The sequence below is a fragment of the Sphaerodactylus townsendi genome, linkage group LG01 (genome assembly GCF_021028975.2).
Source record: "Sphaerodactylus townsendi isolate TG3544 linkage group LG01, MPM_Stown_v2.3, whole genome shotgun sequence".
Classification (NCBI taxonomy): domain Eukaryota; kingdom Metazoa; phylum Chordata; class Lepidosauria; order Squamata; family Sphaerodactylidae; genus Sphaerodactylus; species Sphaerodactylus townsendi.
The window spans coordinates 113,510,966-113,531,706 of NC_059425.1; the positions used below are offsets into that span (position 1 = coordinate 113,510,966).

Sequence of the window (20,741 nt, forward strand, 5' to 3'; positions counted from 1 at the left end):
AGTCTATGGGTCAGATTAAAAGCGCTTCAATTACATCAATGTCTTATGAATATCATGCTCCTATATGTTGCACCCTTCTTGTCATATGAAGAAAAGGCTTTTGATTTGGTTGAGCATACATTCCTTTTGAAATGGTTAGAGGCTTGTGAGTGTGGCGATCTGTTTAGTAGATGGACTAACATAATATATGCAGTTTCCTCAGTGACTGTCTATACATGATGCAGTTTCAAGAACTTTTTTATTAAATAGAAGTATAAAACAGGAGAGTCCATTCTCAACATTAATGTTTAATTTCAATATTGAGGTCTTAGCAATAGCGATACAAGATCTGGATTGAGTTTCTGGTTTGAAAATAGGAACTTCTAAGTATAAAATAAATTTATTTGCAGATGATATAGTAATTTTCTTAACAGAGACCCAGAAATCTAGTAGTCAGTAAAGTTTTATATTTGATCAATTTTCAGAAGTTTCAGGTAATAAGATTAATGCTGACCAAACCATGATAATGCTGTTTAATCGTTCTTCAGACTGATTAAAAAAAGATGAAAATTGTAAATAGTTATGTTTCTTATTTAGGTGTAAAGATCAGACAACGTACCTCAATAATGAGTGATGATAATTTTAACTCAGTGATTGCTGACCTTAAACAAAAGTTTTGTATTTGGAAAAAAATCAGTCTTTCTATGTTAAAATGGATTAATGCTATTAAAATTATATTTCCCAAATTAGCCTACTTTATATTGAATACCTTGATAAAGGAACGGCAAAAATATTAATAATTTTACTTGGAGGGCTAAAAGTGCTAAGATTAAATTGCATTTAACCCAGTCCAAGTGGCCTGATGGGGGCTCAGTATTCAAATATACAGCCATATCATGACACAGCAAAGTCATCCTCACTATCAGCATGAATACGTTAGTTGTCAAGCAAAATGAAATGCCATTAAGAACTTTTTTATGGGTCACTCCAAAAAATAAGAAAAAGAGTATATTAAGGTGAATCCAATAATTGATAACATTTTAATAGAGAGCCAGAAGTGGTTAAGCGTGATGGACTTAAATCTGGGGAACCGGATTTCCCACTTCTCCTCATGAATGGTGGATTTAATGTGGTGAACTGGTTTTATTTTCTTTCTTCTACTCATAAAGCCTGCTGGGTGACCTTGGGCTAGTCAAAGTTCTCTCAGAAGTCTTTCAGGTGGATTCCGCAGGGGCCAAAAACAGCAGTGTGAAAACAGTGAAAAATGGTTTAAAACAGTGTTAAAAGGGTTTACACCGTTTTCATAGCACTGTTTTTGGCCCATTTGGAATCTGCCTCAGTCCCACCTACTTCACAAGGTGTCCATTGTGGGGAAGAGAAGGAAAGGAGATTGCAAGCCTGTTTGAGACTCTTTACAGTAGAGAAAAGCGGAGTAGAAATCCAACTCTTGTTAATTTGGACAGATATAAGAAGAGATTGTTTCTGGTGATTTTACCCTTAGCATCAGTAGCATCAGATTTCCTTTAAAATTTGAAATTGTTATCATTGTTTAAATGGGAATTATATAAATTAGATTCTTAAAACACTTCAATAATCTCTGGCAGTGCCATTTCTAATGAATCTGTTTATAGGAATAGTAATGGTTAGATACTTTGGGATGGTTACAGTCAAATGAGGAGCTATTTAATAAGGTTAACTCACAATAGCAAAAACATAAGACTAACAACTGGTTTTGAAATATGATTCAACATTCAAAATACTTATTTTCTGATGTATACACAAATGATCAGTCAAAAACTAATGGAGATACCAAAATTTGAGCAAAACTGGAATCTAGCTTTACAATACAATCTAAATAGATGAATGGGAATTTATATTCATGGTAGGATTAAGGTTCTTGGTCTATCTAAATTTTAGAGTAGATCTATGCAAGAAGGTACACCAGCTTTATTTAACTCTGAAACTAACTGCTAAAGTATATAACATGTTCAGACATAGGTATTGTAATGAGGAATCCACTGATTTTGTTTATATGTACTGGTTTGGGCTGAAGGCTGTAATGTTTTGGAAGCACATAGCAGTTTTGATCAGTCCTAGTTTAGAAAGGGTTGTAAAATACTGCAGAATGAATGGCATTGAACTATGTTCCTGGAATTTCAAAGGAAGTCCAGTCAATTCTTGAATTTGGTTTCTCCCAGAAGTTTAATGTTTGCACAGCACTGGAAATCAAAAGAGCCTATAGAAATTAATAAGTGGATTTTTAAAGTAAAAGAGGTTTATTTAATGATAGAATTTACAGCACTTCAAAAAAATGAGACTATTGATGAGATTCAGTCTGAATGTAGTAGTATAACTAATTGTATTCAATTAAAACTCCTAGAATTAATAAATTTTTTGTTACTTATTGTGTACTTTTTCCTTTTCTTGTTAAAGTTGTAAAATTTGATGGTATGAATGAAAATTTATATTAGAAAAACACAATGAATAAAACACACAGCTCTTAATAAATCATAGGGAAAAGAACTGGTATGTGTGCTTCAAGCGTTCAAATTTGCCCTTTCCAAAAGAGCCCACATCTCAGTTTAAGATTGGACTGGCATGTCCCTCAAATTCTGCAGTAGGTGAGAGCTTTCAACATCTTGAACAGAATAAATTGACCAGTCCAGGGATTAGGTCTAAATCTATTTCTATGAGTTTCAAATAGCATACATCCTATATCAAATATTTAAACAAAAATAAAACTTTTGCTACATTTGCCAGTATTTTCCAAACCTTAGAGTTCCAAACAAGAGTTCAGTGAATCTGTATAACAGCTTTCAAAGACTCTAGGAAACTGAGAAGATCCTAAGGTTAGGGGCATCTGGAACACAACCTAGAAAGCTTCTAGACTAGAGCTTCAGGGTAACGTGAAGTTTGGAAATGGAGGGAAGCACTTTCCAAATTCCCAGAGCAGGAATGGCAGATTAGGAGGGACACTGCTATCAAGTATATAATCTAAACCTGTGTTTTGTCTTGCGCTTCTTGTTTTCAGTCTGCAGGTATAAAGGTTGGGTGTGGCTAGAGGCACAAACCCTTGGGCTAAACAGAAGGGGAGTCATGCCCTGCAGCCTTGGACAAACTAGTCCACTGGACTTAGAAGCAGCCCAAAACATACTCGTTGATCTGTTTGTAAATATATTAAATTGTAATTTGATCGTATTTTATTGTTGTAAACCGCTTTGCGTTCCTTCAGGAAGAAACATGATGCATAAATATCCTAATATCAGGATGATACAAAGGTACAAGAATTCTACAAAAATATACCAAGAAAGAAGTTTAGAAAAATACTATGTGGATCTATTTCTATGACTACATTAAAAATGTTTTAGTTGGTTTAATCCCAGATCTAACTACTTCCAAGTGTAGTATGCTATTTATGATTGTCTACATTATTGACTCAAAGTAGGTTTGCAACATTATTTACTGGCTCTGTCCTCTAGAAACATGAGACATAGAAATGTTACAGACAATGAGAAAAACTTTGCCTGTTAAATTTCTGTATCAGGTTTTTTGACCAAGGCATCAGAGGCAATAAAAATGGGGATCCCAAATCAAATTTCTCCCAGTAGGACACCAAATCAAATTTATCCCAGTGCAGGCTTTAATTTTTGTGGCTAACCAGTTTGGCTCATATATTGCCCCTTCAATGGATCATTTCAATTCTGCTAACCTAACAAGTTTCAGATTTGAGAAAATGCTATTAGTAGGTTGTGTGTGATCATTAGCTCCTCCGGCATTGCCAGTGACAAATAAACTGCCTGAGGACAATACTTATGAATTAGGGAATGAAGCTCAAAGAAGCAGAGGAAAGGAAAAATTCCAAACCACCACTGTGTGGCAACACTGGGAAAGAAGGAAGGGGTCTCAAGAAATGCGTTACAGCTGTAATTTTCCAGCAAGTCTCCAAAGAAAGAAATGCAAAACGGCTGCTGTTCAATACTGAGTGATTTCTTTTCCTTTGAACAATAAAAAATTACAACTTTTTGTACTGTACAGAAGAGGTGAGGTTTACATTCTTTTATTATCAAGAGGCTGAGGAACTGAATTAAAATGACCTCCAGAACGAAAAAGAGAAAGGGTATAAGGAGAAGGCAATCAGTAGCAGTTTTAAGGGGAAAACACTTTCAAATCCTGTGAATTCTGCATAAGAAAGCCCTTCCTAATTTGAAGAGACAAGCTGAATAGATGGATTAGAGCACTGCCTGCTTAGCATTATTTGATCTGCTATGAAAAAAATTATTTGCCTTTTCAAAACATTTAATATTCTGAAAGGGTTGGCAACACCAAATGAAACCACTTTTTAAAAATTGCTAAGCATAACCTTGGTTTTGGGTATTTGTGATAAAACTGTCAACAAATTCTAATTCAAATCAGAACAGAGATGCTTGTTGCTTTTTGAGGTTATTGCATACATGGCCTGGAATGAAAGGGCTGGTCATAAATCTGTCTGGCTACAAACTTCTTATCCCAAGAAATAAGGTGACAAAAGTTCAGAGATTTGCAAAGGGCCTAAAAAATTAAAAAAAAATTAGAAAATGTATTCATTTGGGGTGGAGGTGTGGTTAGTGATTTGTCATTTGAATTCTGAATTGATCATTGTTTTCACCAGAAAACAGTGGTATAAGAATAATCATAAAACTTCACAAAAGAGAATGGACATTCTTCAGAGTTATAGGAATGTCTGGATTGTAGGAAGCTTCATTTTAGCCCAGATCTAGGCTCTTAAAACATTTCATGATCGCAGTTTTGAAAGAAGAAAACTGCTAACTTGCTATTTACGAGGGAAAGATGAAAACCATAAACCTAAACCTCTCTTGCTAAAATTTTAGGACAGTATTCCAACTAAAAGAGATCATCTTATTCATACGCATGGAGTGCATCATTTAAGAAGCATTTCCTGCAGTTTTGCTGAATTAGTATGAGGATGTAAACTATGCCTCAAATTCCACAATACAGTATTCAATCCCAATCATAGTATATCACCGTACATTGTGCAACTCTTACATAATAGTTTACATATGTGGCTTCAGTTTGTAAGAATACTGATAATGTGCAAAAATAAAAAAACAAATATCAAATTAAATATACTAGCTGAGTTACTAATTTTGTTGATCCTTACACTGCATTGGAGCTCAACATTTTAGCAGACAGTAGTATGATATCAATTTTATCCTAACTAATATAACATTTTGTTCTTGGCTTTTGTTTTGGACCTACTGGTCTGCCTACAACCACATTCAATAGCCTGGTTAGTAAAAGCATTAAAGGGGCCAATTAACAAGAGATATATTAGCAAACAGCACCATCTGCCATAATGAAAGAGAATTGCCTAATCACATAACAGTAAACAGTTGGCTTAAACTGGATTTTATTGCCAGTGTCTTGGATGTTACCATCTTGACTCCTGATATAAATATGCCTATAAATATGCCTGATTTAAATATGTCGGTAAGATAATGTGTAACCATTAGTAATACAACAGTTTTATTTATTTTTAAAAGGAAGGGGGAAGACTCTCAAAATCCAGCAAGTAATTGATATGAATAACCTCTCTCCCCCCCTCAAAGAAACCCCTCAAATGACTGGACACACGTGAAGCATATGTTTAAGGGATGTGACCTGTGAGGTATAATGCAACAGTTAGACACTGTGGTGTACATTATACCCTAAACATAATTTTTTACTGAATAAGTTACAACTTAAGATCCATAGAGAAAGCATGTATCAACTGGATGGGTAAAATGTGCAAAATAGGGTGATCTTTTCCATTCATTACTGAAACCCTGCATATCAAATTCATTAATCAGCATCAAATATTTATAAATATTTATAAACAATATTGTAGGATTCATATTCTGCAGTCACAAGCAAGTAGCTCTGAGGAATAAAAGGCCCTAGCAGGAACTGCAGTTGTGGCTGCAAAGCGTGTTCTTCCTGACCTTGCCTTCATGCCACTGTTGTCTCCAGACCCTGACTGACCAAAGACTGGCTTCTTGACCTTGATTCTTGGATTCTCCTTGTTGCTGGATGCATTCCTGGCTTTTGACTCCTGACTTGATCGACATTGCCCTGGACTCTACCATGGACTTGGTATCTTTGGAATTATTACTGGCTAAACTGCTGTCAGCCCAGCTTTGGCTTTGAGCCTCCTTAGTGCTGTGTGTTGCTATGGCAGCACACCAGCCCCACCCCACCCCGCCCCGCCAGCATAGACTGCTACTACATCTGGAATAAAAAATGCCAAATGTTCAAGCCAGATTCAGAAAAGGAAGGGGTACTAGAGATCCTACTGCAAATTTACATTGGTTCCTGGAACACACAAGGGTACTTCAGAAAAAAAATAAGCATGTGTTTCATAGGATTATGGCAAAACATTGATTGTATGGATCATGAAAACCTATGGCTGGTTTTAAAAGAAGTGGGTGCATCATAACATCTGATTGTCTTAATGGACAAGATGAAACTATTAGGACAGAACATGGTGTAACAGAATGGTTTCCAAGTGGTAAAGAACAATAACGCATTTTATTTCCAGGTCACTTCAATCTATATTCATATAACAAGAAAACATGGATTCGATTTAGATGAAGGAGAAATAAAAACTGGTGAAAGGAATCACCGAGAGAAGCACATCTCACCATGACATGCCTCTGAAGATGCCAACCATAAATGTGGTCAAAGCTTTAGGAACAAAAACTACTAGAACACGGCCACACAGCCCAGAAAACCCACAATAACCAATTGGTGGAAGGAGCATTACAATTTAACATACACAAATGATACCACGTTACTGGCACAAAACAGCAAAGCCTTGAAATGGCTACTAAATCATTACATGCCAAAGCAGAATTATAGCTGAACATGAAGAGGACAAAAGTAATTACTACTAGGGAATTATTCCACCTCTGTTTTTACAAATTCCTCACATTGCTAATTACGTTGAATCATTTGACAACATTTATTTTTTAAAACAGTGTACCAATTTTTCAGATTACTTCATCATAGTTACGTAGTGACCTAAAGAAACTGAAATTATAATGCTTCCTTGCAAATTGAGAGCCAGCATGGCATGGCCCTCTGGAGGCAGCAGGGTGTGTAGCAGCAGTATTGTCCCCAGCTGTCTCGGGCTTTCAATTGGGCTGTTATTTCCTCATTGTCAACTTTAAAGTAAAATAATTCGCCAGTAGTCATTACTATGATTGGCAGACTCTGATCTGAGGAACCGTGTTCAATTCCCCACTCCTCTGCACAGTGACATAGGTATAGATTTTTTATGGGGGGGGGGTTCGGGGTGAGGCCATGCCCCCACCTGCCTCTGGGGGTGTGGCCATGCCTCCCCAAGCCCCACCCCCAGCCTAAATGCTTATAAAAGCAGCTCTCCGAGATAAGGGATGGCAGACTCCCTTGACTCACCCACCCCGCCTCCCCCACCAACTGGGCTCCCAGCTGGCAGCCGGCAGTCCCTTCTCTCTCCCCTCCAGGCAGAGGGGTAGCTAGGAAAAATTGAGCTTAGTGCAAAATGTGAGGTTTGCACACCCCTCCCCCCATGGGCGACTGCTGTGATGCTGGAATCCACCCCCAAACGGCATCACTTTCAATGGTGTTTAAATTAGGGAGCCCAGACTCTCCTTTTAAATCCACCTTAAAGGGAGAATCCGAGGTCCCCAGATAAAACAATATTGAAAGTGATGCTGTTTTGGGTTGGACCTCAGATTCTCCCTTTAAATCCATGCCGAAGGGGATGGATTTAAAAAGAGAATCTGGGAAAATTTGGGGGGTGCCTGCTGTCAGGGGTACAATTGTTAAGCTAGCAGCACCAAACTTTCAGGGTATCTTTGGGAGACTCTCCTGATGATACCACCCAGGTTTGGTGAAGTTTGGTTCGGGGTCCAAAAATATGGACTCTCAAAGGTGTAGCCCCCATCTCCTATTAGCTTCCATTGGAAACAATGGGGGATGGAGGCACCTGCTTTGGGAATCCATAACTTTGTACCCCCTGGACCAACCTTCACCAAACTGGGGTGGTATCAGCAGCAGACTATCCTGATGATACCACCTAGGTTTAGTGAAGTTTGATTCAGGGGGTCCAAAGATATGGACCCTCAAATGGGTAGACCCATCTGCTATTAGCTCCCATTGGAAACAATGGGGGATGGGGCACCCCTTTTGGGGGTCCATAACTTTGGACCCCCTGAACCAAACTTCACCAAACTTGGCTGGTATCATCAAAAGTGTCACCTGACAATAGCCTGAAACTCTGGTCCCGCGAGTCTAAAGACTGAGCCTCCTGCAGGCCAAAAACTGAAAAAACGCTTTACAAATACAAAAACCCACAAACGAGGGGGCGGAGCTTCAGACATGCAATGGGGGGGTCTGAACCCGAGGAACCACCCCCCCCCTTACCAACGTCCTTGCCTCTGCATAAAGCCTGCTGGGTGACCTTGGGCCAGTCATAGTACTCTCCAAATTCTCTCAGCCCACATGAAGCCAGGCAACAGCAAAACACTTGCAAATGTCCTCACCTTGAAAACCCTACAGGTCATAATGACTCTTCCGCATATACATATACACACACACATTGCAAATCAACTTGCAGTACATCTCATTGTGCTCAACTGAATGTATGCTCCACCGAAGATGCATGTAGGATTCCAAACCACAGCATTTGCGCTTTGTGTTTAGCTTTGAGATACCAGATGTTTGCATTCCCGCCTTCATTACAACCAATCAAGCTATTAAGTAGCATCCTCTTCAGTGCACATTCGGTTAAAGAGTTCTAATTTATAACCGTGGCTAATTCATTCCAGCAAAAATTCCTTGTTTTAATCAGGCAGGCAAAACAAAGCTGATCAAATTCAAGGGGGGGGGGGAGCGTTAACAGAAACTGGTATTGCTCATTTTGCTCCTTAAACTGACGAAGACGTCTTAGACGTCCAATCTCATGCAGATTTCAAGCCCCCTGTGAACATTGCGACAATTTTGACAGACTTGTGATTATAGGTCCAACTCCTGAATCCCAGCCAATCAGCTTCGCGGAGGAGCTTCCTGACGCGAAGTGATGTCGTTTCCTCTTCCGCATAAAGGACGGAGGTGGTTCTGCATTTTGAAACCCCAGCGCGTGTCTTGTGGGAAATATGGGAAGCTTGTTACAGTTTATGAGGCTAGTAGGGCAACTGAAGGTGAGCCTAGGCGGCCCTAGGGAACTCGGACTGAGACAGGTTTGTCTTATTTATGAAGCGCCCACGATTCTTATTGTCCAGTCTCTTTAGCAACTGGGCATCTTCGTAGCAAGTCGCTTTTGTTAAGCTCACACCTGATTCTGGATAGAAACACTTTTCTGGCCAGTCCGGGATGTTTTCTTGTGGTAAAGCGGAAAGGAGGGTTATATCGGGGAGGAGAAGCTGATGCAAAGGCAGAGGCGTATGGGGGCCATATGGCGCCCGGTGAAAAAAACCCCTCCGGGCGCACCCCCAAGCAGCACAGCTGGCATGGTGGTGCGCGAGCCACGGAGCTCCGCACCCACCTCTTCACCCTCCCACTTACCTGAGCCAGCGGGTGATTCTCTCTGGCAGGGCTGCTGGGCAGGAAAGAGAAACCGTCTGCGCTGCAGCCAGCCCCTCTTCTTTGCCCAGCAGCACAGGACCGGCGGGGCGAGATGGGTGGGAAGGTAAGCCGGCTGGCTTTCCCCTTGCACGCAAGTTCTCACACCGCTAGTGCAAGGACGGCAAGAGAAACCGGCAGGCTCCCCGTCCATACACTGGGGGCTCGAGAGGGGCCGGAAGGGAAGCCGGCTGGCCTTCTGTGCGTCCCTTCCCTCTGAACGGGAACCCCACTTGGAGAAGAAGGGAAGCTGCTGGATGGGCACCTTCGCCCTTCCCTTCCCTCTGAGCGGGCAGCCCGCTCGGAGAAAAAGGGAAGCAGGTGGAGGAGTGCTTCGCCGCTTCCCTTCCCTCGCAGCCCACTCGGAGAAGGGGGGAAGTGGGCAGTGGTGTACCGCTAATGTGGACAGGGGGTAATCCATTTCCCCGGGCGCCCCCCACGTGACCAGACAGCGTGTGCTGGGTAACCCATGTCCCTATTAGCGGTATGCCGCTGTGCAAAGGGAATTATGGCGGCCCAACAGGGATGCCACATGACAGTCCTAGCAGCAGGTGAGGCTGCAGGTCAGCCTACTCTAACCTGGGAATTAGTCATGTAGCAGTGGGGCTTAATTCTGAGTAAGCATAACTCGCTTTTCACCATAAAATAACTGGTGGATATTCAGCTGAGACCAAAAGAATGAGAATTAAGCATGCCAGGAGTATACAAGGGATGACTCCTTGTATACTCCTTGTATACTTTGGGGAAAATAAGACTGCAACTGAGCTATTGAGTTAAATAGCCTTGTTAAAGTTCTCTTGGACAATTTGGAAAATAACATCATTTTCTGACTGGAGCAACAAAATAAATGGTTTTGCTAATGTGGCCAAAGTACCCCCAGAATACTGCTGCTATTTCTTGTTGTTCATATATTATTACTAATAGGGACTCTTGTTGTGGCTTCAGTGAAAGTTCTTTTAACAACCTTTAAGCAGCAAATATAGATCATTTTAAAGGTAAGATATGACATGACAATGAGGTGTATACTGAATATGAATAGTGGCAAATTCTTGATGGTGTTGCTCAACCTGTTTTCAACTAGAGAGTACCACGGACAGGCTGGGTATATAGAAAAATAGCAAATCCAGAGAGTGTCTCAGATCATATGTACAGGATGGCAGTCATGGCTTTGGTAACTGAAGATAAAACACTTAATAAAGATAGGTGAGTATACTAAGAACTTCTGTCATTGTACATATCTCTTGGTCAGTATGCAGAACTGCAGATAATGACCTTAATTCTAAAAAAGAGAGTTGTGCCTATGTCCTGTTAAGTCAAAAGGACTTATGTTATGCACAACTAACTTGTTTGGTTAATTTCAGTGGGACTTGCTTACAAGTGTTCTATGTAATACTGAAGCATCAGAATTGTATTTTTTCCAAACCCTGCAAGTAGAAGAGAAATTTGAACTAAATTTTAATTTGATGGTGGCCTTATTGCAGTACCCCATGAAAGAGTTATCATTCTGAGTCACTAAAGTCACTTAATGTTTGACATGTGATTTAATGTGTGAAGTTTTGAAAACTGTAATATGTTTTCACAGATGGCAGCGTAGTCCTACAGACCAGTATCTAGTTCTAGTCTGTTGTTTTAGCTCCTTCAAAGATTACTAATGTAGAGAGATGTTAATGCTCTTGCTCAGCCTTCCAGAATTCCAGAAATTGTTTTAAAAGGTATATCAGTGTAGAATATTTTTGCAGAGGTTGTTAAAAATATAAGGTGAATGAAGTTTGATGTAATGAACCGATAGAAATATGAGACAGAGTCTAATTCTTGAATTCTTGTGTTCATCCCAGATGTATACGCCTGGCTTTAGTTCATGATATGGCTGAGTGCATCGTTGGTGACATCGCTCCTGCTGATAACGTTACTAAAGCCGAGAAACATAGGCGAGAAGAGGTTGGTCTGGTGTCATAGAGTGTGTATTAATGTACAGAATTTGTGAAAGAAATAACGGAAGGTCTGATAAAATGTTCAAATAGTTTAACTCGTATTTCAATTGTTTTAGGCATTCTGATAGACCCTTTTTTCCAGCCTGAGAAGAACAGACTTTAATTTAAGATCACTTGTATCTACGTGCCATGAGCCTCTTCTAGGCACCATTCTGAAAAAAATTACATGCATTTATGTATGGGGGGGAACATTGTTTTGGTGACACACTCCACTTCCAACTTGTTTATATTCATTCAATGGGATATATAGAGAGGTCCTGGATTCTTACAGGTATAAGTGTGTAGACAGACCTTCATGAAGTCAGGAAACTTGATTGTGGGATGCACACTGTTAGGTGAAAGCATGCATGCCTCCCAGGACACACACAAACATTGTCTCCTTGGCATATGGTTTGTATAACCCTTGCTCTTCCTGCCCTGAGTAGTCCTGCAAGACTCCATCTTGTATTCCATGTTTTTCACTGTCTACATGAAATGAGATCATGTAGAGATTTGGGCTGACCTGTCACCAATACATGGATGACATGGCTTTATCTTGCATTTCTTGGGGATCCTGAACTGCTGCCTGGAGGAAGTTTTGGGGTAAATGTGAACTAATACACTCAAACCTATTCCTGACAAGACAGGAACAAGTGCTGTTAGTGAGAGGAATGCCAGAACTAGGATTGAAGGTGTCCCATGTTCTGGGTGGCCTGAAGGAACAGGTGCATAGCTTGGGGGTGCTCCTGGGCCTGCTGCTGGATGAGCAGGTGGCACCTGTGGCCAGAAGTGACTGGTACTGGCTTTGGCTGGATAGCTGTCTGGCCTTTATCTCATGAAATTTGCCAGTTTCATTCTCTGATTTTTTAACATCCAGCCTAATAAAGAATTTGGAGAACTCAAAAGCTTGCATTATATACTGTATGCTATTTTGGCTGGCCTTTATGTTATTATATATCTTTTTGTTTCTGAAGTTTGCTGTGGGCCAACAGAACTGCCTGCTTTTTATCTATTACAGTGGCCACTAGAGGTCACAGTTATATTCTACATTTAGAACCTATGTTAAGAGTCTGATGCCTTGCAATATGAAAGTGAATTCCTTGTAGTAATGCCTTGCAGTACCAATTCATTTCACTAGCTGGTATCTGCCTTAACTCCTACATTTTATTATAGGAATTAGTAACTGGCTAGCACCTTGTATAATTTTCTGCTTCCTCTGATTATTATCCTGTCACTGGGGATAAGTCTTTTAATGAGACATTCTCTGTGAATGTTAATATTTTTACTATGTCTGCCAGGATAATCTGGGAGATCCTGCTAGTTCTAAATATCCAGGTGCTAGAGAGAAGTTAATTTCCTCCAAAGCAGAAACTCAAATATATTTTAACACTGAACAAAATGCAGGATTCTGTTTTTCAGGATGCTATGAAACGTTTGACCCAATTACTTTCAGAAGACTTAAGGAAAGAAATTTATGAACTTTGGGAGGTAAGGTTTAAACATCCGTAATGCACTTAACTATTAACAGTTACTATTCTAAAGCCATATTTGTGCTTTTGTCTATTGAATGTTGATTATGGAAGTATAACTTTCTACCTTAGACTGTAGTTTCCAAATGGGAAAGGAGCTACTGAGCTACCTAGACTCTAATGATGACTTATGTAACCCATCTACCTTTAAAAGGGCTACACCGGTGGTTGCAGATTTATGGAAGCCCCATTCGAAGCATGAAGTGTTGTTTAAATAGCTACAGGTTTTATTGAAACATGGAGAAAACAAATGTTGATAATAAAACAAGAAAAGTCCCAAATCCAAGGTGAGAGGAGAAGTTAATTCTGTAAGCTCTAAATCATGAAATCCAGGCAGGTCTGGATTTACAAGCTCTAAGTAGCACATTTTCCTCACAGCAGCTGGAGACACTGGAAAACAGAAAGCTGACACCAGAAGATGGCAAGCTGTCCTTCTTCTGCCAGTTGCCTTTCTTACTGTTCCATAGACTGTCCTGTCTGGACAATGGCATAGCTACAGCAACTGGTGCCAGAACTAAATTGCACCCTCCCCAACTCCAGACATCCATTTTTTAAAGATAACTATCAAAGCATCTCTGAAATACCTTTACATTTATTCTTGACTCTTGGTTTGAGTAAACAAGAAAATCTACTCTGAAAAATATTTATTGCTCACAAAAATATTTATTGCTCACAAAATAGCTCAACATCTGAAAACAGTTTAAGGCTTCAAAGATATTGGACACTTACTACCCCTCATCCTTGTCTGTTCAATAAGGTTATGGGTTTGGTCTTCAGATATAATTCTCATGTTTGTAAATCTAAAAGTATAATTCTGCACTGTTGCAAGGACCTAACATACTGAGGGAACTAACAATTAAATTAAAAGAGATTAGAATAACTGTATATACATATTTAAGGATATCTACCAGTTGTGTATGAGGTCTACTTACTTTTAAAAAACATTGTTGTAGAAATTACCCCATCTCTGCTTGCTACTTTTATTATGGCGATCAAAAAACAACTTTTGGTGTTTTTTAAATAACAGTAGCAAGAACTGGGATCCTATGTTTTGTAGTAATCATCTGTTAAATGAATGGATTCTTCTATTCACTTGATATTCTAAACAGATCTGTTTATAACACTGTAGGATATGGTTGTAAATTATTCCAGGGCTTTGGAGGGGGGTGGAATGGCAGGGATCTTTTAAGAGAGGGATGGGGCGAGATGAGGGTTTGGCTATTCTATTTTTGGTTTTCACAGAAAAGATTTTCACCTAGTATTGGAAGCCACCATAAACCAGGATATAAAATTTTAATAAAAATAAGATGAATTTTGGACACCTTGAAACAGGATATAAATATTTTAATAAAAATAAAATGAATGTGGACGTGTTAGAGATTTGTGAGGGGATTAATGAGAACTATAGCAATTCAGACTAAAGAAATTGTTAGGAGGGACATTTTTCATAATTGTCATTTGTTTTAAAATGCTGTAAGAAAATTTTGGGATTTTTGTATTTTTTAAAAAAACTTACCAGCAGCAAGTACCATGGTGCAGTCCATCCACCTAATATTATTTATTTATCCTTTCTAATAATACTTTAATAATTTCTAAATAATAATAATAATAATAATAATAATAATAATAATAATAATAATAATAATAATAATAATAATAATAATAATATGCAGTGTGGGTATACAGGTGAACATTTGCATCTTCCACGTCATAACTCCAAAGAAACCAAACTTAATGGGGCAGTGAGTGCTAGGGCAGCAAAATGATGCCACACACTCTGTTGTATATGCAGAGATATTCCAGAAAATACAAATGTGTAAATGAAAAAAGTAGGGGGATTTTCCAAAGCGCCTTACAAGGAATGAGTATTCACTAGGAGTTCTGAAAGGCTGCAAGCAAGCATCAGATAAGGGGGCTTTTACAGTACATGTGGCATTCCCTCTCATGCCCCCTCCCCAAAAGTAGGAGTTTACCTCAACACCGACAAAGTCTCTCACCACCCAGGCTAGCTCACATGCACCTCCCAAAAGTGGGAGGTGCCTCACCACTGGCAAAGTCTCTCACCTCCTGGGCCAGCCCAGACTGGGTTTTGCATGCCTCCTTGAAGGAGGAGGTGGCGACATCTCACTGCAGCTCACCTCACTGCAGCTGGTGTCTCTTGCCTCATGGGCAGGGCAAGATGGAACTTATGCCCATTTTAGAAGAAGGAGGAGGCAGTGCCTGGCTTGCCTCCTGGAATGGCCCAGGCCAGCTTTTGTTCACCTCTCAGGGGGAGGAGGGGGTGGCGCCCAGCTTGCCTCCTGGGATGGCCTGGGGGCTGGCAGCTCTTGCACACCTCCGAAAAGGAAGAGGCAGAGGCAGCACCGAGCTCAGCTCTCCTCACTGCTGTGGCCACCTTGGAAAGGGGCAGCCAGAGCGGCCCTAGTCAAGTGGTACCCAGGGCACATGCCTTGGCTTGCCCCACCCTTGTTACACCCCGTTTCTAGAACTCCTTCTACAGAGAGAGTCTCTCTCTCTCTCACACACATGCACACGCGTGCGCGCGCGCACACACACACAGGGGGGAAAACAGCTGCTGTTGCTCTCTTTTGAACTTCCTGTCCTGTTGCCAGGCAACCCTTTACCAAGCCTGTGCAAAAACACTGTCTGGAGAGTAGTCTTGCCAGACTAGGACCTAACTACATAGTAAAAAACAGAGTACATGCATTCTACTGATAAATACAATGTATTTTAAAAGTCTCATACATGCAATAGCAGAGCTTGTGTCATTGAGCCTGCTTCCCTCCCGCAATATCTTTAGCTTTAATGATAAACAATTCTTTATTTTCAGAACATATTTATTCAACTACTATGTGTCTCCCCCCCACCCCCATGATTCAAGGTTCCCAAGGCAGCAAATATTAAAAAGCACTTAAAATACAAATATATAAAAATATTCAAAACACATAAACACAAACAGGGCTCAAAGTCAGGCCTTTTACCTCCAGAGGTCCTTGTAGATTCTCACTTGTATAGAATAATTTTTGCATGTACCTTGCCTCCTATGGAAATTATATAATCAGTGATACAGGGTGTTTGCACCTCTGTACAACTAAGTTCTGTTGATCTTCCATCTTAGTAAATTAAATATTTTTGATGATGCTCGTTCCATTTAGGAATATGAATACCAGTCTAGTGCTGAAGCAAGATTTGTGAAAGAGCTAGACCAATGTGAGATGATACTTCAAGCTTTTGAGTATGAAGAATTAGAAAACAACCCGGGAAGACTACAGGAATTTTACAATTCGACTGCAGGTAAGCAAAGTAAAGTACTTTGACTGCAGGTTAGATGTATAATGGTAGAAAAGTTCTGAAAGGAGAACTGCTATGCTTGGGTACCACATGGGTCACACCAGACATGATGGCTGGAGTTGTTGGGAGTACCCAGCTTTGTTTTCTTCTTCAAATCTCATGTACCCAAGTCAAATAGGGATTGTGGAGGGAGGTGGTATTAAAACCTTCCAATCTGTCATAGCCCCCCCTCCCCCCCTGGAGGTAATATTAACCCAGTATGGTAAACACCGAGCCTGGGTATCTGTGTATTCATCCGAATAGGAAAAACAGCAGTGCTTCAAGGCTGTTTCAGGTCAGGAAAACAATATTGAGGAGGCAGCTTGAATGCAACATCTTACCCATGTCTCATTTGAACCCATACTTGGCAATTTATGTTTAAAGAAAACAAAACTATTTGGCTCTTGGAAAACTGAACTTGAACCCCCAGTGAGGTTACACATGGAATGAATTTGATCTGTTTTTGGGAACCAGACTCTCACAGCTAATACATTCTAGAATTATCTGCAAGTATTGGCTCTACTGACCTGTCTGCATATTCCATACTTGGGTACACCTATTTGCTGCAATGCGTTTAACATTTTCCCCCTGCAATTGTGGGTCTATCTTCATTCAAAAACACAATCTTTCTTCCAGTTCCCTCCGGAACTGAACATGTAGATAGCTGACATGCAGTAGTTCCTATCTTACTGTACCCCATTCTTCTTCCACTGAGTCTTATAGAACAGGCTGCAGTGATTTAATGGGATGAAAAGGGGTGTGTGTTAAGTATGTGTTGAAAAGAACTTAGAAGTATTATTGCCATTTTCCTAGTATCTAACAAAATGAGAATGCATGTTAACTAACTGTGATCTCTTGATCTGCAGGAAAATTTAATCACCCAGAAATAGTCCAGCTTGTGTCTTCCATAAATACAGAAAGAAATACAAAAATAGCTGCATCAAACAGTGATCCTGCATCTTGAGTAGCCTTTTGAATATTTTGGCTGTTACCTGAAATAAAAAAATCATGGTCTCAGTGTTGTGTGTTGGTTTCAATCATTGGACTTTAGGTGGCACAAGCAACTGGTACGTTTATAGCTCAGACAATCTCCTGTGCACTACTGTGATTTTAGGAAACTCTTCTCAAGGTTCCCATTTTTTGAAATCAGGGATCAAGTGAAATATGCAGTGATTTTTGGAGATAAAGGATGAAGATGTGATAATCTGCAGGAAGAGCCAGAATTAGCTTTCTTGCAATGGGAAATAGGTCAGGTAACAGTGGGCAGCTTGACCAATGGTAGGGATGCTACTGGGCAGGTAACAATTGCCTTGTTATAGTGCAGTGATTCCCAACCTTCTTTTCACTTCTGTATCCCTTGGCAACCCTTTTCCCTAAAACTGTACTCCAAATTTAGCAAACCCATTACATTTTTTTCATGTACCCCGAATGCATGTACGTTCTAGTAGGTTGGGAACCACTTTTCTAGAGGAAGAGTCAGGTTTGAATGGGACTTGTTAAAAAGTATGTACTAAACTAGATTCATCTGTCCTTTGAAGGGGCACTACTAACCTGTTTGTAGTAATGATAGCTGTGTTATGATCTCAAGAATATGCACACATGAGTTTGCACATTACATGTTCTGGAACCCAGGAAACCAGACTCAAAAGTCCTACTTTCAAGAACAAAACAAGTTTACAACACAGGTTTACAAGCATCAGCCACAAATCCACTGAAAAGCCTCAATGAATTCTCTGCACTAATGTCCTTTGTGCAGAAAGCATGAAACCCAGCACGTTAAAGGACCGTATTGAAGCAAGAGACAGTGATTTTTTAAAAAAGAAATTACTCTGTGTAGATTCAGCTGGGTCCTTTACTCAGACACATAAAACTGTTCTTAAATTCAGCAACACTGAAAAGTGTACCAAAGGCAAGAAGTTCCATACAATTTGAGAATCTTCTTGAGCTATTTCTAGAAGAAGCAGTGAGGACTATCCTCGGTGAACAACAAACAAGATGAACAGAAATTCTGAATCAGTTGCATCTTCAAGGTTTTTGGGTAGATAAACAGGTGTTGCCACTTGTGACCAAGTGCTTATATATTACTATTTTTATGAATCAGTCCCTAGAAGATGAGTTGGATTTATATCCCCCCTTTCTCTCCTGTAGGAGACTCAAAGGGGCTTATAAACTCCATACCCTTCCCCCCTCACAACAAACACCCTGTGAGGTAGGTGGGGCTGAGAGCTTAGAAGAACTGTGACTAACTAGCCCAAGGTTACCCAGCTGGCATCTGGTGGCGTGCACAGGCTAATCTAAATTCCACAGATAAGCCTCCACAGCTCAGGTGGCAGAGCGAGGAATCTAACCTGGTTCCTCCAGATTAGAGTACACCTGCTCTTAACAACTACGCCACTGCTGCTCCTAAGGTACCCATTCAGGCATCAGTTAAGGCTCATGATAGGTACAAACTGTGTTATAGGAATAATGATGTCTTAATAACACTTGTATTTCTTACCCATATTTTGACCAGTGAAGTCAATTTACAGAAGATGTTCTCATGCTTATCACTCACACACCCCCAGGCCTGGAGTAAGCCATTCAAAGTGAAGCAAGAGGGAAAATTCCAACTACAATAACATTATGTAACATAAATGTTATCATAGGGGTTGGGCACCTCTTTCTTGGCCCCTAATCAGCAGTAAATCAACAAGCTTTTTACAAGAAAAACACATTGCCTAGAAAGGGTTGAAATGATACTTTTGCCTTTCTTAAGTTTGTCTGGAAGGATTTTGATAAGATGTTTAACAAAATGTTTTAAAAAAATAATCCAGTATCTCTTACTCTAGCTTAAATTATTTCTGAAAACCGCAATCCGCTTACACTGTTTACTTTTGAGTGTAAAGGAAACACTGCAGTCAGAGAGTCCTGGAGTAGAGGAAAAGAAAACAGTTTATTGGTAAAAAGTATTTTTGTTGTGGCACTGAAAGCTCATTACAAAAGGCAGCAACCCTCTAAGTCACAGTGAATCAAAAAGAGGCTGTTGAACAACAGCGGGCTATGGACGTAAGACAAATGCCACGTCTAAAACTGCAGCCTGACCTTTAAATATAACCAGTCAAAGATCGAAGCAAGTACATGTGTTGAAATTAGAGGTAATACGAAATTTCTGACAAGCTTGTCACTTGTTCACAAATACCAAGAATCAGAAATCCAATTTAAAGCATATATTATTTGAACTGATCACTGCAAATATATAACCTATGTACATATATGGACAAATTTCAATAGAGTACAATATCAGTAGAGATCATTGTCAAGAGTGGAACAACCATTTCTTGTAGAAACTGCATATGGAAAAGAAGCATTTATAAAGTGACATTCTGAGTGTGTTGACACATGTAGGTCCGACATTTACCATGTTCTATAGCCACATAGAAAAACAAACATAGAGACAACCAGGAACCACATCTGAACAGGTACCGTCAGTCTGCCAGCAAGGCTGTTGCTTTACCAGAGAGTCACAGTTATTGTCTCCAGTGCTGCCTGGTTCAAAATAACATTTGTCCACTTAGTCATAACCAAATATATACAGTGCTTATATAGCTAAATTGGTCTTAAGCAGACGTGTAGAGAAAATCAATACTATCTCTTCCATCTAGCACTGAAGCTCCTCTTCTGTTTCTGGAAGTCGAGAGCCCAAACTGGAACTCTGGGCACTGGCGTGGGCAGTAGAACTAAGAACTTCTTCAAAACTTCCTCCACTCTGGCTTGAACCTCCAACTTTTGTCTGAAAGGAACAAGCAAGGCCAATGACTGATACATTTGGTTAAATAAAAAGATGTTTTTTTCTTCTGTTAATAGCTAAATAAATGCTTAGGACCACTGCAACGAGGTAATCTTTTGTTTTCTTTTTAAAAAGTATAATGGCAAGTTTTGTTTTTGCTGTTACATCACAGTTGACTTATGCCAACTCCTTGTGAAGTTTTCAAGGCAAGAGATGTCCAGAGGTGGTTTGCCGCTGCTTGTCTCTGTGTCACGACCCTGGTATTCTTTGGAGGTCTCCCATCAAAATACTTGCCAGCGTCGACACTGCTTAGCTTCTGAGATCTGACAAGATCAAGCTAGCCTGGAGTTGTCCAGGTGAGGGTACCATAAGAAAAGGAGGGACAGAAATAATGACTATTTAAAACAGTTCCTTTATATATATATATAAAAAAAGCTGCTCAAGTTGACAATTGTCAATTATCAAGTTGTACTGACTTCTGAAAAGACCAAGTTTGTGTATGGAACAACACTACATTGTCCAGGTTAT

General features: G+C 39.9%; 2 protein-coding genes across 4 annotated transcripts in view; one reads left to right on the forward strand and one right to left on the reverse strand.

Moving 5' to 3' along the window:
- The first annotated feature begins 9,087 nt into the window (after nucleotides 1-9,087).
- Nucleotides 9,088-17,465, forward strand: HDDC2 (HD domain containing 2). 2 transcript variants are annotated; one of them, XM_048491390.1, is made up of 6 exons: nucleotides 9,088-9,236; nucleotides 10,700-10,821; nucleotides 11,454-11,556; nucleotides 13,008-13,076; nucleotides 16,273-16,411; nucleotides 17,314-17,465. In XM_048491390.1, the coding sequence occupies exons 1-6, from the start codon at nucleotides 9,153-9,155 to the stop codon at nucleotides 17,409-17,411; spliced, it is 615 nt and encodes a 204-aa protein (XP_048347347.1). In that variant the 5' UTR covers nucleotides 9,088-9,152; the 3' UTR covers nucleotides 17,412-17,465. The 2 variants fall into 2 exon arrangements, with proteins under 2 accessions (XP_048347347.1, XP_048347356.1); XM_048491399.1 differs by having other exon boundaries at nucleotides 9,095-9,197.
- A 1,895-nt stretch (nucleotides 17,466-19,360) lies between these two features.
- TPD52L1 (TPD52 like 1) overlaps nucleotides 19,361-20,741 on the reverse strand; it is a 56,308-nt gene continuing 54,927 nt past the window's right edge. For both annotated transcript variants that reach the window (XM_048491380.1, XM_048491371.1), the window contains one exon: nucleotides 19,361-20,216. In XM_048491380.1, coding sequence (XP_048347337.1) covers nucleotides 20,085-20,216 — 132 coding nt within the window. In that variant the 3' untranslated portion in view covers nucleotides 19,361-20,084. The remainder of the gene's footprint in view (nucleotides 20,217-20,741) is intronic.

Coding starts and splice junctions, on each gene's coding strand:
- HDDC2 (XM_048491390.1), top strand. CDS start 9,153: ATGGGAAGCTTGTTACAGTTTATGAGGCTAGTAGGGCAACTGAAGGTG. Junction 10,822..11,453: donor AAAACACTTAATAAAGATAG/GTGAGTATACTA, acceptor TGTTCATCCCAG/ATGTATACGCCTGGCTTTAG. Junction 16,412..17,313: donor ATTTTACAATTCGACTGCAG/GTAAGCAAAGTA, acceptor CTTGATCTGCAG/GAAAATTTAATCACCCAGAA.